General features: G+C 42.6%; 1 protein-coding gene across 1 annotated transcript; it reads left to right on the forward strand.

The window, feature by feature from the left end:
- Positions 1-14812: 14812 nt before the first annotated feature.
- Positions 14813-17512, forward strand: LOC126282064 (tubulin alpha-1 chain-like). The gene is made up of 5 exons (XM_049981511.1): positions 14813-14966; positions 15707-15929; positions 16039-16340; positions 16433-16960; positions 17072-17512. The coding sequence occupies exons 1-5, from the start codon at positions 14964-14966 to the stop codon at positions 17366-17368; spliced, it is 1353 nt and encodes a 450-aa protein (XP_049837468.1). The 5' UTR covers positions 14813-14963; the 3' UTR covers positions 17369-17512.
- The last annotated feature ends 800 nt before the right edge of the window (positions 17513-18312 follow it).

The following is an 18312-nucleotide window of genomic DNA, read 5'->3' on the forward strand; positions in this document are numbered from 1 at the left end:
TTTATGAGGGCTGTCAGCGAGGAAAAGTTTCGTAAAGGTTTGAAATCACGCCCCATGCGACAGCAAGCGTCACCTAATAACATCTCTCAAAACACCACCCATAAAAACGAGATTTTTATGGGGCACATACTGTTGCTGGTAGAAAGGTAGGGTCAAGGATTCTGGATAGCCCTTCCGCTAGGGACCATTTCATCTTACTGTAAACATCCTACAATACATGGTTGAAATTTGGATCTTACACAGTTCTTACAGCTTAGGCAAATGGAGCTAATCGTATGTTTTTTTGCGTCATATATAGTCTGTGGTGCGCTTTAATGGGGCTTATGGAGCCACCATTTAGTTCATACGCCATAATAGGAAACATAATGGGAGAACATACCTTCACCGAAGAGTCAAGCAGTATATTGCTCCCTCCTACGTATATCTCGCGAAGAGACCATGAGGATAAAATCAGAGAGATTAGAGCCCACACAGAAGCATACCGACAATCCTTCTTTCCACGTACAATACGAGACTGGAATAGAAGGGAGAACCGATAGAGGTACTCAGGGTACCCTCCGCCACACACCGTCAGGTGGCTTGCGGAGTATGGATGTAGATGTAGATGTAGATCCCAAAAATATGATTTTTGGGTACCAAAACTGAGCCGCGGATTCCAAGACGGCTATGCACAGCAAATGGCTGATAGTCTTACGATATATTCCTAAGATCCCAATCTCGAACAATCTGGAAAATTTGCTTGATATCTTTGTTCCGAGGTACAGAGGCTAAAAGTAACCTTACTTGTATACGTACAGTCCTTTGTGAGGGGAAAACGTACGTTATAAAGTGACGCAGCTTGGAAAAATATGCTGTAAAATGTCTTCGTTATCATCAGAAAGGTTGTGGGAACCCCTTGCTGCAGTACTGAAACACACTACAAAATTTTATTGCACTTAAAATCCGGTCTGAGATGTAATATTAGTTTTGGGTTATTTCGATTTCAGATCAGTAAACTAACAAATTTTTATTGACGTCTGCAGATATTTTCATATGAGTGACATGACCTGGCGTGGCAGGGAAGAGAAGCGATGTCCTTAGGTTAGTTAGGTTTAAGTAGTTATAAGTTCTAGGGGACTGATGACCATAGATGTTAAGTCCTATAGTGCTCAGAGCCATTTGAAGAGAAGCGAAGCTGACGATAAATGCTCCTATCGGAGGCAAAAAACAGCGAATATGTTTCTATTTATGAAATGACCAACTGAATAGTGGGATAACAGCTGCATAATTCCACTTCGCTCAACACCTTCAAAAATTTTCCCAAAAATTCTGGCATGCAAAGTGGGGAACAGACACAAAAGTATCCTACTGGTCATTAAAATTGCTACACCACGAAGATGACGTGCTACAGACTCGAAATTTAGCCGACAGGAAGAAGATGCTGTGATATGCAAATGATTAGCTTTTCAGAGCATTCACACAAGGTTGGCGCCGGTGGCGACACCTACAATGTGCTGACATGAGGAAAGTTTACAACCGATTTCTCATACACAAACTAGCAGGCGAGATGAAAGGCATCTTATCCGCATGGCTGTAACAGATCGTGCATCCACGTCTCGATCCCTGAGTCAACAGATGGGTAAGTTTGCAAGACAACAACCATCTGCACGAGCAGTCCGACGACGTTTGCAGCAGCATGGTGTACTCAACGACGAGCCTGGGTGCACGAATGGCAAAATGTCATTTTTTTGGATGAATCCAGGTTCTGTTTACAGCATCATGATGGTCGCATCCATGTTTGGCGACATCGCGGTGAACGCACATTGGAAGCGTGTATTCGTCTTCGCCATACTGGCGTACCACCTGGCGTGATGGTATGGGGTGCCATTCGTTACACGTTTCGGTCACCTCTTGTTCGCATTGAAGGCAATTTGAACAGTGGACGTTACATTTCAGATGTGTTACGACTCCTGGCTCTACCGTTCATTCGATCCCTGCGAAACCCTACATTTCAGCAGGATGATGCACGACGGCATGTTGCAGGTACTGTATGGGCCCTTCTGGATACAGAGAATGTTCGACTGCTGCCCTGGCCAGCACATTCTCGAGATCTCTCACCAATTGAAAACGTCTGGTCAATGGTGGCCGAGCAACTGGCTCGTCACAATACGCCACTTACTACTCTTGATGAATTGTGGTATCGTGTTGAAGCTACATGGGCAGCTGTACCTTGAAACGTCCCCTTGTAAAATTTATACAAGACTGTGCTTAAACTGACACACAATATTTTTAGCGCAACGCAATCTGACTTCCAAAAATCCCTACGAAAGAATGGCCCTGACCAACATTAACCTATATGTTTCACAAATCACTTAGCTCACAAAAATCTTCGTTACTCGAACTACTGCAATACAGCGAGCGCCACTACTGCCAGCTAACTAAAAGATTCAAACTACGGAAGTCACTAACTACTGATAGGCACAGTTAGCAAATGAAAGATTTTAATAGAGAACAAACAATGTATTTACCTTTATAGTCATATATATATATCAGTTCATGACACCAATTCTTACAAATTTCAAAACTCCGCCATCTCTCTCCCCACGTCCACCACTGCTGGCGGCTCACCTCCAACTGCGCAACGCTACGCGCTGTTAGCATCCAGCTGCCGCTGCTCAACACTACAATGGCAGACAACAATGCAAACTAAACACAGACTGCGCACAGCACAGCCAGTGATTTTTCATACAGAGCGCTATGTGGCGTTACCAATAAAAAAACCTAAACAGCCTACTTACAACCTGTACACGCCATTCAAGCTCTGACTCAATGCCCAGGCGTATCAAGGCCGTTATTACGGATTGAGGTGGTTGTTCTGGGTACTGATTTCTCAGGATCTATGCACCCAAATTGCGTGAAAATATAATCACATGTCTGTTCTATATTTGTCCAATGAACACACGTTTATCATCTGCTTTTCTTCTTGGTGTAGCAATTCTAATGGCCAGTAGTGTAGTAAGTACTGGAAGATAGTAGACAGTGACTGTGGTGTAGAAAGAACGGAGACAATGGCAGTGTGAGAGAAATAAAGAGAACCAATGACAGTGAAACATAGTTGACAGTGAGAGAACGCTAGGACTGTTTCAGTGTTCTTGGGAGAGGAATAAAAACAAGGAGAAAGTGGAAGTGGGTGACAGCCAGTGATAATGAGAAAGAGAGTCTATGACAATGACAAGGAAGAGAGAGATAGTGACAACGAGAGGAGACAGCAGCAGTGGGAAGGAACGAATGAGATAGGAGCAGTAAGAGAGAGAGAGAGAAAGAGAGAGAGAGAGAGAGAGAGAGAGAGAGAGCAAGAGGGAGGCAGCTACAATGAGACGAGACTGCAGTAGTACGATAGTACGAAGGAGAACGTGGCTGAGAGACAGGAGACAAGGACAGGTAGAGAGAGACAGAAAAAGATAGTGACGCTGAGTTCGGCTAATGAGTGATGAGAAAGGGCAACTGGGAGTGGATGGGTATGAGAGACTTCCAGCGATAGAGTAGTGAGTGAGAGCGAGTTACAGCTAGGGGAGCTTGTGGAAGTGAGAGATAAGTAAGATGTTAAAAAGAGCGCAATTGTGTGCGCATGCCAAAATTTTTGGGAAAATTTTCAAAGCCGATGGTAGACAGAAAACATCTTCCGAAATTGTACTAAATGATTTCTCTGAGAATTAGTTTGAACAATTACCTCATGAGCCCACACGAATTGTAAATGGTTGCGAAAGAACACTCGACCTCTTAGCCACAAATAATCCTGATCTAATAGAGAGCGTCATGACGGATACAGGAATTAGTGAACACAAGGTCATTGTAGCGAGGCTCAAAATCATATAAACCAAAATTACTAAAATAAACGCATAATATATCTACACTCCTGGAAATTAAAATAAGAACACCGTGAATTCATTGTCCCAGGAAGGGGAAACTTTATTGACACATTCCTGGGGTCAGATACATCACATGATCACACTGACAGAACCACAGGCACATAGTAACAGGCAACAGAGCATGCACAATGTCGGCACTAGTACAGTGTATATCCACCTTTCGCAGCTTTGTAGGCTGCTATTCTCCCATGGAGACGATCGTAGAGATGCTGGATGTAGTCCTGTGGAACGGCTTGCCATGCCATTTCCACCTGGCGCCTCAGTTGGACCAGCGTTCGTGCTGGACGTGCAGACCGCCTGAGACGACGCTTCATCCAGTCCCAAACATGCTCAATGGGGGACAGATCCGGAGATCTTGCTGGCCAGGGTAGTTGACTTACACCTTCTAGAGCACGTTGGGTGGCACGGGATACATGCGGACGTGCATTGTCCTGTTGGAACAGCAAGTTCCCTTGCCGGTCTAGGAATGGTAGAACGATGGGTTCGATGACGGTTTGGATGTACCGTGCACTATTCAGTGTCCCCTCGACGATCACCAGAGGTGTACGGCCAGTGTAGGAGATCGCTCCCCACACCATGATGCCGGGTGTTGACCCTGTGTGCCTCGGTCGTATGCAGTCCTGATTGTTGCGCTCACCTGCACGGCGCCAAACACGCATACGACCATCATTGGCACCAAGGCAGAAGCGACTCTCATCGCTGAAGACGACACGTCTCCATTCGTCCCTCCATTCACGCCTGTCGCGACACCACTGGAGGCGGGCTGCACGATGTTGGGGCGTGAGCGGAAGACGGCCTAACGGTGAGCGGGACCGTAGCCCAGCTTCATGGAGACGGTTGCGAATGGTCCTCGCCGATACCCCAGGAGCAACAGTGTCCCTAATTTGCTGGGAAGTGGCGGTGCGGTCCCCTACGGCACTGCGTAGGATCCTACGGTCTTGGCGTGCATCCGTGCGTCGCTGCGGTCCGGTCCCAGGTCGACGGGCACGTGCACCTTCCACCGACCACTGGCGACAACATCGATGTACTGTGGAGACCTCACGACCCACGTGTTGAGCAATTCGGCGGTACGTCCACCCGGCCTCTCGCATGCCCACCATACGCCCTCGCTCAAAGTCCGTCAACTGCACATACGGTTCACGTCCACGCTGTCGCGGCATGCTACCAGTGTTAAAGACTGCGATGGAGCTCCGTATGCCACGGCAAACTGGCTGACACTGACGGCGGCGGTGCACAAATGCTGCGCAGCTAGCGCCATTCAACGGCCAACACCGCGGTTCCTGGTGTGTCCGCTGTGCCGTGCGTGTGATCATTGCTTGTACAGCCCTCTCGCAGTGTCCGGAGCAAGTATGGCGGGTCTAACACACCGGTGTCAATGTGTTCTTTTTTCCATTTCCAGGAGTGTATTTAAAACAACAGATAAAAATTCGCTTGATGTCTTCCTAAGAGAGAGTCTCCATTCCTTCCAAGCTAATTATGTAAGTGTAGACCTGATATGGCTCAAATTCGAAGATACAGTATCGACAGCAATAGATAGATTCATACCGCATAAGTTAATAAGAGACGGGACTGACCCACCGTGGTGCACAAAACACCTCAGAACACTGTTGCAGAAGCAACGAAAAAAGCATGCCACATTCAGAAGAACGCAAAATCCCTAAGACTGGCTAAGTTTCAGGGAAGCTCGAAATTTAGCGCAGACGTCAATGCGAGATGCTTTTAACGGTTTCCACAATGAAACATTGTCTAAAATATGGTAGATAACCCAAAGAGATTCTGGTCGTATATACAGTACACCAGCGGCAAAAAACAGTCAATACCGTCACTGTGCGATAGCGATTGAAATGTTACCGATGATGGTGCCACTAAAGCGGAGTTACTAAATACAGTTTTCCGTAATTGCTTCAAAAAAGAAGACGAAGCAAATAGTCTAGAATTCGAAACCAGAACAGCTGCTAGCATGAGTGACATTAAAGTAGATATCTTAAGTGTTGCGAAACAACTCAAATCACTTAAGAAAGGCAAAGAGTCCAGATGGTATACCAGTCAGGTTCCTCCCAGAGTATGCAGACACAATAGCGCCTTTCTTATCAATCATATACAACCGCTCACTTGATGAAAGGTCTGCTCCTAAAGACTGAAAAGTAGCACAGATCACACCAATATTCAAGAAAGGAAATAGGAGTAATCCACTGAATTACAGACCCATTTCACTGACCTCAATTTACAGTAGGATTTTGGAGCATATACTGTACTCGAACATTATGAATCACCTAGAAGAAAATGACTTATTGATACATAACCAAGAGGGATTCGTATAATATCATTCTTGTGCAAAACAGCTATATCTTTATTCCCATGAAGTAATGAGTGCTGTCGACAAGGGATCTCAGATCGATTCCATATTCCTAGATTTCCTGAAGGTTTTTGATACCGTTCCTCACAAGCGACTATTAATCAAATTGCGTGCATGTTGAGTATCGTCTCAGTTGTGTGACTGGATTCGTGATTTCCTCTCAGAGAGGTCACAGTTCGTAGTGATAGACGGTAAATCATCGAGTAAAACAGAAGTGATATCTGGCGTTCCGCAAGGTAGTGTCATAGTCCTTCTGCTGTTCCTGATTTACATAAATGATCTAGGTGATAATCTGAGCAGCCCCCTTAGTTTGTTTGCAGATGACACTGTAATTTACCGTCTAGTAAAATCATCAGACGATCAATTCCAATTACAAAATGATCTAGAGAGAATTTCTGTATGGTACGAAAAGTGGCAATTAGCACTAAACAAAGAAAAGTGCGAGGTCATCCACATGGGTACTAAAAGAAATCAGATAAATTTTGTGTATACGATAAATCGCACAAATCTAAGGCCTGTCAGTTCGAGTAAATACCTAGGAATTAAAATTACGAGCAACTTAAATTGGAAAGACCACGTTGATAGTATTGTGGGGAAGGCGAAACAAAGACTGCACTTTGTTGGCAGAACACTTAGAAAATGCGACAAACCCACTATAGAGACAGTCTACATTACACTTGTCCGTCCTCTGCTGGAACATTACTGTGCGGTATGGGATTCTTACCAGATGGGATTGGCGTAGGACATTGAAAAAGAGCAAAGAAGGGCAGCTCGTTTCGTGTTATCGCGCAATAGGGGTGAGAGTGCCACTAATATGATACGCGAGTTGGGGTGTCAGTCACTGAAACAAATGCGGTTTTCTTTGCGGTGAGATCTATTTAAGAAATTTCAATCAGCAACTTTCTCTTCCGAATGCGTAAATATTTTGTTGACATCCACCTACGTAGGGAGAAATGATCATTGTCATAAAATAAGAGAAATCAGAACTCGAACGGAAAGATTTAGATGTTCCTTCTTCCCATGCGCCATTCGAGAGTGGAATGGCAGAGAAGTAGTATGAAAATGGTTCGATGACCCCTCTTCCAGGCACTTACGTGTGAATTGCAAAGTAACCATGTAGATGTAGATGGACCCACTTTTGAGTCAAATCTTTTAATAAACAGGAGTATATTCTACTTTTTGCGGTCTGATAGGAGCATTTTTCCGATGATTATGTATAAATCATGAAGTGGTCTCATTTTCAAATTCTGGATGAATAAACTATGAATATTTCGCTCTTCGTGAGCTGCACACCCACTCCGCTCCCTCCTTTTGATATTCGGGTGGTTCTTATCCTGACAGAGGTTCTTTCCAGACAGTAAATAGTATGTGTACCAAGTTTGGTTGAAATCGGTCCAGTGGTTTAGGAGGAGATGAGGAACATACGTATATACACACATCCTTTTTTATAATAGGTACCGATACTGAGTACTGCGCAATAATATTGACCATCTGAGAGCGCTACTGGCGGTTTGCAACAAACATTGGTAGAGCACTTGCCCGCGAAAGGCAAAGGTCCCGAGTTCGAGTCTCGGTCGGGCACACAGTTTTAATCTGCCAGGAAGTTTCATATCAGCGCACACTCCGCTGCAGAGTGAAAATCTCATTCTGGAAACATCCCCCAGGCTGTGGCTAAGCCATGTCTCCACAGTATCCTTTCTTTCAGGAGTGCTAGTTCTGCATGTTTCGCAGAAGAGCTTCTGTACAGTTTGGAAGGTAGGAGACGGATACTGGCAGAAGTAAAGCTGTGAGTACCGGGCGTGAGTCGTGCTTCGGTATCTCAGTTGGTAGAGCACTTGCCCGCGAAAGGCAAAGGTCCCGAGTTCGAGTCTCGGTCGGGCACACAGTTTTAATCTGCCAGGAAGTTTCATATCAGCGCACACTCCGCTGCAGAGTGAGAATCTCATTCTGGAAACATTGAAACAGACTACAGAGCTTTAAAAATATGTACTCTCACTCAGTTTATTGTTTCCGTGTAAGGGTGGTACTGTGCAATACGCGGCAGTTCCTGCCATGAATTTGTAATTTTGAACCTGTAAATAACCGATTCAGCGAAGCGATATGAATATGAATACATCAAGAAAGACAGATGAATCAACTGTTGAAGTGTATTCTTCAGGGGAGTAGTTTGATTGCTTATTCAGTAATTACCTGTAGAACCATTAGACAAAAGTGTGTAAGTGCACGGAAATAACATTGCAACTGCTCATTTGTTCGTTTCAGAAGCTTGAATTATTTATTGCACAAATACATAACAGCCCTACCTACCGATGCTCTACAGTACTGCATCCATATCTTACTACACTACTGGCCGTTAAAATTGCTGCACCACGAAGACGACGTGCTACAGACGCGAAATTTAACCGACAGGAAGGAGATGCTGTGCTATGCAAATAATTAGCTTTTCAGAGCATTCATCAAGGTTGGCGCCGGCGACGACACCTACAACGTGCTGACATGAGCAAAGTTTCCAACCGATTTCTCATACACAAACAGCAGTTGACCGGCGTTGCCTGCTGAAACGTTGTTGTGATGCCTCGTGTAAGGAGGAGAAATGCGTACCATCACGTTTCCGAGTTCGATAAAGGTTGGATTGTAGCCTGTCGCGATTGCGGTTTGTCGTATCGTGACATTGCTGCTCGCGTTGGTAGAGATCCAATGACTGGTAGCAAAATATGGAATCAGTGGGTTCAGGAGGATAATACGGAACTCTGTGTTGGATTCCAACTGCCTCGTATCACTAGCAGTCGAGATGACAGGCATCTTATCCGCTAGGGGATCGTGCAGCCACGTCTCGATCCCTAAGTCAACAGATGGGGACGTTTGCAAGACAACAACCATCTGCACACACAGTTCGACGACGTTTGCAGCAGCATGGACTTATCAGCTCGGAGACCATGGATGCGGTTACCCTTGACGCTTCATCACAGACAGGAGCACCTGCGATAGTGTACTCAACAACGAACCTGGGTGCACGAATGGCAACTCTTGATGAACTGAGGTATCATGTTGAAGCTGCATGGGCAGCTGTACCTGTACACGCCATCCAAGCTGTGTTTGACTCAATGCCCAGGCGTATCAAGGCTGTTATTACGGTCAGAGGTGGTTGTTATGGGTACTGATTTCTCAGGATGTATGTACCCAAATTGCCTGAAAATGTAATCACATGTCTGTTCTAGTATAATATATTTGTCCAATGAATACGCATTTATCATCTGCATTTGTTCTTGGTGTAGCAGTTTGAATGGCCAGTATTGTATTTTCAGGTTTATAGATCGCTTCCAGCGTTGTGGGAAGTGTAATCCGATGAATACATGAAAAGTACGTTTTTCGTGTACAAGTCTTGCAATTCGATGAAAGATTCCTCGTTCGTCCTTAAAAAATTTGAATAATCCTTTGGCTCTGCTGCAAGATCTCTTAGCACGTTAGTGTGACCGTGTGTAGAACACCTTCCTCCAAGCACTTTTTCGTTCATTACCACTTCCTCTTGCTTCTTCTTCATTTTTTTCAGCACTTAGTGACTGCAATGGCAGTACGTGCAAGTTCTACATATCGAAGCCCGACACGTTCACTGCGTAGGAAGAGTTCTACCTGACGCTTCCTGGGCACAAACCTCTTTTTATACTGGAGGGTACTCCTCACATGACATCTGGTCGCCAATTCCGCATCTCATAGGGGTGTGCGGATACTTCTGATCGAATAGTGTAGTTGGCGAAATTGTCAGAGTTACATACACGAGTCATAACTGGCGGGGAAAAGCAGCTACCCAGCAATATGTACAGCCACAGCGAATAAATAGATCAGGAGCATGTCGATACTGGAGGTTACCATCAGGAACGTGGAGAAGCGTAATTACTGGAGGGGTGGGGGAGGGGGCGAGAGAAAGTACGCACTTTACAGCTTCTGTTTACGGGACATTTTTTCTTGTTTTGGTCAATACTACCACCTTTCAAAATATGGAAATCAGAAAGCTTGCAGTAAAGAGATTTGTTTCACAGTATCGAAGATGAAGAAGTGCTCGTAGGTCTTAAGATATCCATTTTAGAGTCCTCGTTTCCTGGACTTCTTTTTGCTTCTGATGATCATTTCTGCCATATCCCTGAATGTTAACCATTCCTTCTGTACCAAACTGTATGTATGCAATTTGTATATGTGAAGCACTGCTGTGACGTTTTAGTTAAACGAATACTAAATAAAGAGTTCAGCACCAGCTTTGTATAGCCTTTCCTCCGGTATTCAGCTTCCTTTAAACATAGTCTACCAAAACATAGTCTACCAACTCGAAACACAGGATTTTAGGGTTGTAAACGTGGTCTGTTCCATAGCCAGATGTTTGGCATGCCTTTATTTTTCTTGATACGTTTTCGTACGCAACCCTAAGTGAATGATATTTGCTCTACAGCTCAACTGATGTCAACCCCCATCTGTGTTCAGATCGCGCAGGACCGCCTTAGGCGCAGCAACACGTTGTTCGTTTTTATAATCCAGCATGGATGGTGGCGCTGGAGAGAGGGAGGAGGGGGGGGGAATAGCTGCCTGTAGTGCTAATTGAGTAACCGTAGGCCCGGATTTTTATGACTTATAAATCTGAAAAATCATAAGTAAAATTACATGAAAATATCAATAAAATGACGTAAAATTATATAAAACACATGTAAAATGCGTTGTGAATTGAACTAGAGTAGTGAAAAACTTTGTAGGATGTTGGCTCTGAAATTATTAAAGGATAATTAATTTTAGGTCCCTAGGCTTTTTTTAAGAACTATCATACTTTGCAGATCTACGAAAATTGTTGTATAACCATCTACATCTACATCTACATCCATACACCGCAAGCCACCTGACGGTGTGTGGCGGAGGGTACCCTGAGTACCTCTATCGGTTCTCCCTTCTATTCCAGTCTCGTATTGTACGTGAAAAGAAGGATTGTCGGTATGCTTCTGTGTGGGCTCTAATCTCTCTGATTTTATCCTCATGGTCTCTTCGCGAGATATACGTAGGAGGGAGCAATATACTGCTTGACTCTTCGGTGAAGGTATGTTCTCGAAACTTTAACAAAAGCCCGTACCGAGCTACTGAGCGTCTCTCCTGCAGAGTCTTCCACTGGAGTTTATCTATCATCTCCGTAACGCTTTCGCAATTACTAAATGATCCTGTAACGAAGCACGCTGCTCTCCGTTGGATCTTCTCTATCTCTTCTATCAACCCTACCTGGTGCGGATCCCACACTGCTGAGCAGTACTCAAGCAATGGGCGAACAAGAGTACTGTAACCTACTTCCTTTGTTGTCGGATTGCATTTCCTTAGGATTCTTCCAATGAATCTCAGTCCGGCATCTGCTTTACCTACGATCAACTTTATGTGATCATTCCATTTTAAATCACTCCTAATGCGTACTCCCAGATAATTTATGGAATTAACTGCTTCCAGTTGCTAACCTGCTATTTTGTAGCTAAATGATAATGGGCCTATCTTTCTATGTATTCGCATCACATTACACTTGTCTACATTGAGATTCAATTGCCATTCCGTGCACCATGCGTCAATTCGCTGCAGATCCTCCTGCATTTCAGTACAATTTTCCATTGTTGCAACCTCTCGATACACCATAGCATCATCTGCAAAAAGCCTCAGTGAACTTCCGATGTCATCCACCAGGTCATTTATGTATATTGTGAATAGCAACGGTCCTATGACACTCCCATCATAGAGCTAAGGTTCCACTATCCACTGGGTGCGCAAACTTGAGACAAAGCATAGCACAATTTTGTATGACAATGGTCTGGTAAAACAAAATACATACAGAGGAACGTCCCCTTACTGTTGCGAGTGGGACGATCATCTGTTGTTCATTGACGCGTGACACCACAAAACCTTCAAATGTTTAGATTTTCCGAGTCAGCTGGCACGACACAGTGATGAACTGCGAGAAGCTAATGAGCCTGGCAAAGCACAAAGATGCCTGTGGGACCAAAAGACGCCTCAGAGTGACCAATGAAGACGGTATTATAATTGTGGTTTATCCTACTTTGCCCCAAATTCTTAAAAGCGTTTTGCGTTATATTTAAAGAATTCTTATAGTAACAATTCTTACTGGTATTGAGGGACAGCTGCAGTATGGCGAATTCTCTGCCTCTTTTCTGTAAAATAACCTAAGTAAAAATTAACTGAGTCAGGAGATGAGTCGTAGTTGTGTCACAGGCTAAATATGAAGGCAAATTTGCGAATGGAACGTCATTGCCACTTAAGGACTTTAGACCACTTCTGATATAATTTGACACGTTACGTTAAATCTCATTTGTTTTTAGACCTAAAACGGGCGAGGAATTTTATGAAGAAAAAAATGACAAGTAAAATAAGCTGGTACGAAAAAGTTAAGTTTTGAATGACGAATCGGTTTCGAGATACTTGTGAAAAAATTACAGCTTTGTCAATAACGTAAGTACTAGATATCACAACGGTAGTATAATTTTTATGCGGTTGCTAAGTGAAGAAAAGATGAAGTTATGGGAAAATGAAAAACATGTAATAATAATACATCTGGCAGAAAACAGGAACATCTAAACCGTGGCCTTTCTTTACTCAGTTGATCTTCCTGAAGGATACCATCAGCCCAAAAACATCTGAAGCAACACTGATAATGAAACGCAAAGTAATGCTACTGATGCCGAAGATACAAGAGATAATGAGACTGACCCGAACAAAACCTGTCATACTGAAGAGCAGTTTACTAATAATTGAGATAATTTAGATGATATCCAGAGACAAGGAGCACATCCTTAAACCCAAACAAAACCTACAATGCAAGACAAAAGTTTCAAGCGGCTGTGCAGAAATAAGAGTCAGAAGATAAATTATGATGAGAAACTACGAGAGCGTGTGAAAAGTAAGGCCTCCCTATTTTTCATACTGATGCTCTTCGAGCTTTTCAAATAAAACAAACTTTAGAAACATTGTACATCTTTATTCTTCCTGACTACATCATTATTTCTCAGTATAGTCATCCTGGCGACGAACACATTTCTCCCAACGAGAGACCTGTTTGTTGATACGGTCACTTAGAATGTTTCACTCTGTTGACTAAACCATGACCTCACCTCTGCTAGCACCGATTCACCAGTATCAAAGTGAAGGCCTCGAAGGTGTACTTTTTAAGTTTTGGAAACAGATGGAAATCGGATGGTGCCAGGTAAGGACTGTACGGAGAATGATCGATGACAATGATTACAGTAGATGTCGCGGTACTCGTATGTGGTTTGGCATTATCATTTTGAACAAGATGGCGCTCCATGTATGAACGGTTGGAAACTTGATTAAGGCCGCTGTTTCCCACGCACCTCGTAGTTGGTAAACACACCACCATATTACACACTGCAATTTGGTGTCCTCTAGGGTTGAAACTTGCGTCGCCGGTTCGGGAAATCGACCGAGTAATATGCATGTTATTTAATACCTCAACCGATATTGAGAACAGAGTAAAAAATTAGAAGGCATTACTTTCCCGCATGTTCTCATTCTTGAAACTGAAAAGAAGTTTTCCTTTTTTCAAAAAAAGCGAAGATATGTTTCTCAATTTTAGATGAGTTTGTTACATCTGTCTGAGCTTCTTCCACATACGAAGTTGAGCATACATGCAGAATTAGTGAGGGTCCTCATAATGGAACAAGAGCAGTGGATCTACCTTCAATAATACTGAAGTTCACCACCTCAAACTTTGTCTTCTGGATGCACCACTACAAACGACCTGAGTAGTACACTGCAGATTTTTGCTACAGTGAATTTAATCCTCCGTAAACATGTCGCTTTTTACAAATTCGATTTTACATTACTTTTGAACGACTTCTTGGTAAACACTTTTGTTTTTACAAGCTGAACTGCAATAATCTTCGTAATGTAGGCTTACTCGTTAAGGGTGAATGACGCTGGCGGATTTATCGTTTACAGATCTCTTAAACGAATGTTCATGTAGTCGGATATTATTTGTGTTGTACATAAGTCGTTGATTTACCTCTCTGTACTGATTAGCTGAAGATTTTTCTACCAAAACAAATCAGACAAACACTTCGATAATACTACGAATACTTCATTAAAATGATATTCACGTGTTGCGTGTATAGTTGTTTAGTTAAACATTTCTTTTATTTTCAGCACTCCGTGCTGTTGTCGTAATTGGGCGCATTCTAAACGAAAAAGTCGCAGTTTAAAATTCCTCCGACGTCAGGTCACAAACGCTTCCATCACAAGGTAAAATGTTTACATAATAAGACACGTATTTACCTTTCGGGAACCTTAAGGTTATTTTTCGTTATACACGTGTAAATGAGTATGAAGTTGGCAGCTTGTCACTTTCAAAGAAATAACAGGCAGCGATAGCTTCCAAAATTACAAAAAAAATTACCAATTTAAGACATGGGCTGCTGCTATAATTCGTCTGCAAGAATGATTTACAACTTATCCAATAGCAGAGCGTGTTTGAAATCAGCTAGAGCAGCGACCAATTAGAAGTTTCATTGCATGCTTCACTACGGAGTTTACATATCTAAAATCTGACGCAGCCGTGACTTTAACCTTGGCGCTGGACAGCCTCATACATTTCAGACGCGGCAAAAGTTCGCGATTTCGTTTTTTTACTTTGCTGAATTCTAGCGAGCGACAACAAAATGGTAAGTTACTTCTTAACATTGATGCCATTAACTCGGGCCATATTTTGTGAAATAGACAATGAAGTTGAGGGACTTGATTTTGTTAAAGTTTACACCGGCATGTTCGTGGTTTGATATTATGGTGTTAAAGACTGTTAACGGGAAGGACATGAATGATCATATAAACATTTTACGATGTGTTGTGAGAATAGCTTTTGGATCAAATGAAGCACGAAGCGTTTCAGTATTGTTTTCTGTATCTGCAATTACAAATTTGGCCGGCCCCAGTACACAAAATGAAATGCATTTACCGCGCAATTTTTGGTACGTAAGTGTTAATTCCCACAAGAGCTTAACTTAAGCAGAATTAAATTTCACTTTTGTGGTCAGTCGAAATTAATTATTCCCATCCGATAGAAATTTAAAAAATCGAACGACATTAATGGCATAGCGTTGATGATTTGAAATGATCCATCGTCCAGCTTCGATATTTCGATGCAAGTTCCGGCTGACATTTTATCATTTTTCATAGTTAAATTCACTTCTGTTGGGGCAGTTAAGCGTTGTGGTTTCGATCGCTATTTGCTTAGCCAGAGATGCTACATTTAACAACGAACCCTCTTGTATTGACTCGCAAACTTCATGCGGATACACATTTCTTCAGGACAGTATTAGGAGACAATTCTAGTATTTTGAATAAACTACAAAATCTTTAATCTTAATGTTTGACGATATGGTCATTTAATATATTTTTTTTTCAGCGTGAATGTATCTCAATCCACGTTGGCCAAGCGGGAACCCAGATTGGTAACGCATGTTGGGAACTGTACTGTCTTGAGCATGGTATCCAGCCCGATGGACAGATGCCATCAGACAAAACTATAGGAGGCGGCGATGACAGCTTTAACACATTTTTCAGCGAAACAGGCGCTGGGAAGCACGTACCCCGTGCAGTATTTGTGGACTTGGAACCGACTGTTGTTGGTAAGTGACACATACTGGTACGTCGTTACCAATCCGTCGTGTAAGCATTTCCACTATTTCAGTGAATAACTGAAGTTCTTATCTGATGCGGGACATTTTTCCTTTGCAGATGAGGTGCGTACAGGCACCTACAGGCAGCTGTTCCACCCAGAGCAGTTGATTACAGGCAAGGAAGATGCTGCAAACAACTATGCCCGTGGTCATTACACAATTGGAAAGGAAATAGTGGACCTCGTACTGGACCGTATTCGCAAGCTTGCTGACCAATGTACTGGGCTTCAAGGATTCTTGATCTTCCACTGCTTCGGCGGTGGCACTGGTTCAGGCTTTACTTCACTCTTGATGGAACGTCTGTCTGTGGATTATGGCAAAAAGAGCAAACTGGAATTTGCAATTTACCCAGCTCCTCAGGTAAGAACGTTTTGTCAGAACTGAAGCTTGTCATTAAGAGATTTCGCGAGATATGTAGTTTTCTGTAACTAAATCATAATTGTGTTCTTCAGGTATCAACAGCAGTTGTAGAGCCGTACAACTCCATCCTAACCACTCACACCACCTTGGAACATTCAGACTGTGCTTTCATGAGCGATAATGAAGCTATCTACGACATTTGCCGCCGTAACTTAGACATTGAACGCCCAACGTACACCAATCTGAACAGGCTAATTGGCCAGATTGTATCCTCAATCACGGCATCTCTTCGCTTTGATGGAGCTCTTAATGTGGATCTGACAGAATTCCAGACCAACTTAGTGCCCTACCCTCGTATCCATTTCCCACTTGTTACTTATGCCCCTGTCATATCAGCAGAGAAGGCTTACCATGAACAACTGTCTGTGGCAGAAATAACAAACGCCTGTTTTGAACCTGCCAACCAGATGGTGAAATGTGACCCTAGGCATGGAAAGTACATGGCATGCTGTATGCTGTACAGAGGAGATGTAGTGCCGAAGGATGTAAACGCTGCCATTGCGACAATTAAGACAAAGCGAACCATTCAGTTTGTGGATTGGTGTCCAACTGGTTTCAAGGTTTGTGTGACTGCTATATTGCTATTAAATATTTAGTAATTGATCCACTATTGTAAGGCACATAATGGAGATACTGAGTACGTTTACTAAACTGTACTTTACTTGTTACAGGTGGGGATAAACTACCAGCCTCCTACCGTGGTACCAGGTGGTGATCTTGCAAAGGTACAGCGTGCTGTTTGCATGTTGTCAAATACAACTGCAATTGCAGAGGCCTGGGCTCGCCTTGACCACAAGTTTGATTTGATGTATGCCAAGAGAGCTTTCGTTCACTGGTACGTCGGTGAAGGTATGGAGGAAGGAGAGTTCTCAGAAGCTCGTGAAGATCTGGCTGCCCTTGAAAAGGACTACGAAGAAGTCGGTATGGATTCTATTGAAGGAGAAGGTGAAGGAGGAGAAGAGTACTAAGATCCACAAAATGAAAAAAGACATATTTCAAATTTTGTTTGTGACGTCATTAAAGTTGTAAGTGTTGTTCTTATTTTTTTTTTTAAATTGGAAGGTGCTTGTCCATCCCAGTTTTTATGTAATAAAATTTGTTTTGTCTTTTAAGTTCTGTGATACTTAAGAACTCCTAAATGAATAAGAGGAATTTTAATCAACAAATTGACTAGTCATCATTAAGGAGAACCATAAAAATGTGTATTAATGGTATGCTTGATAGCAAAACATCGCTTTCTTTGCTGTGGATTCTCCGCCAAAATATAATTTCACTTACGGGTCAGTTTGTTGAGTTTCATTACAAGTAACCATTTCTGTGACTTCATCTTATTTCCTGAAAACTCATTACCTGCAGTTTACAAAACATTCGCCCCTGTTCGTGCTGTAAATGTGACATAGAGCTAGTCTTTTTATCCCTGTACTAGTAAATATTTTTTTCTGAATTTACTTGACATGAAAATATTCATTTAGACTGGATAAAAATCTTATGCTCCAGGTTATGTTACAGTAGTTTTGGATTAAAGAGACTGATACATGAGAATTAAACTTGACTGTGTTAGATAATTTCTATCTGAGAATAGGACATGTGGAATGGATGAGTCAACTGTCCATCTTTCGTTAAGGTCTTATTTTTAAGAAAGTGTCTTGGGAAATTAGGTTTTTCATGTGAGTTGTGGGCAGTGCTGTGGTCCAGTCTAAAGTCAGGTTTGAACCAAAATATTAACATGAGGTATTGGTATTTAATAGCCTGATATTAGAAAGTCAGCAGTCTTGTCAAACGTGAAATGAAAAAATACAGTGTATTTAAACCCACAGGCTTCAAATCATGCAGGACAATATTTATACTAACGCAAAATTCACTGTTTAAAGTTGATGTATATAATAATTTTATACTTACGTTTTCTGACAGG

This window comes from Schistocerca gregaria, chromosome 1, assembly GCF_023897955.1.
Source record: "Schistocerca gregaria isolate iqSchGreg1 chromosome 1, iqSchGreg1.2, whole genome shotgun sequence".
Lineage (NCBI taxonomy): Eukaryota > Metazoa > Arthropoda > Insecta > Orthoptera > Acrididae > Schistocerca > Schistocerca gregaria.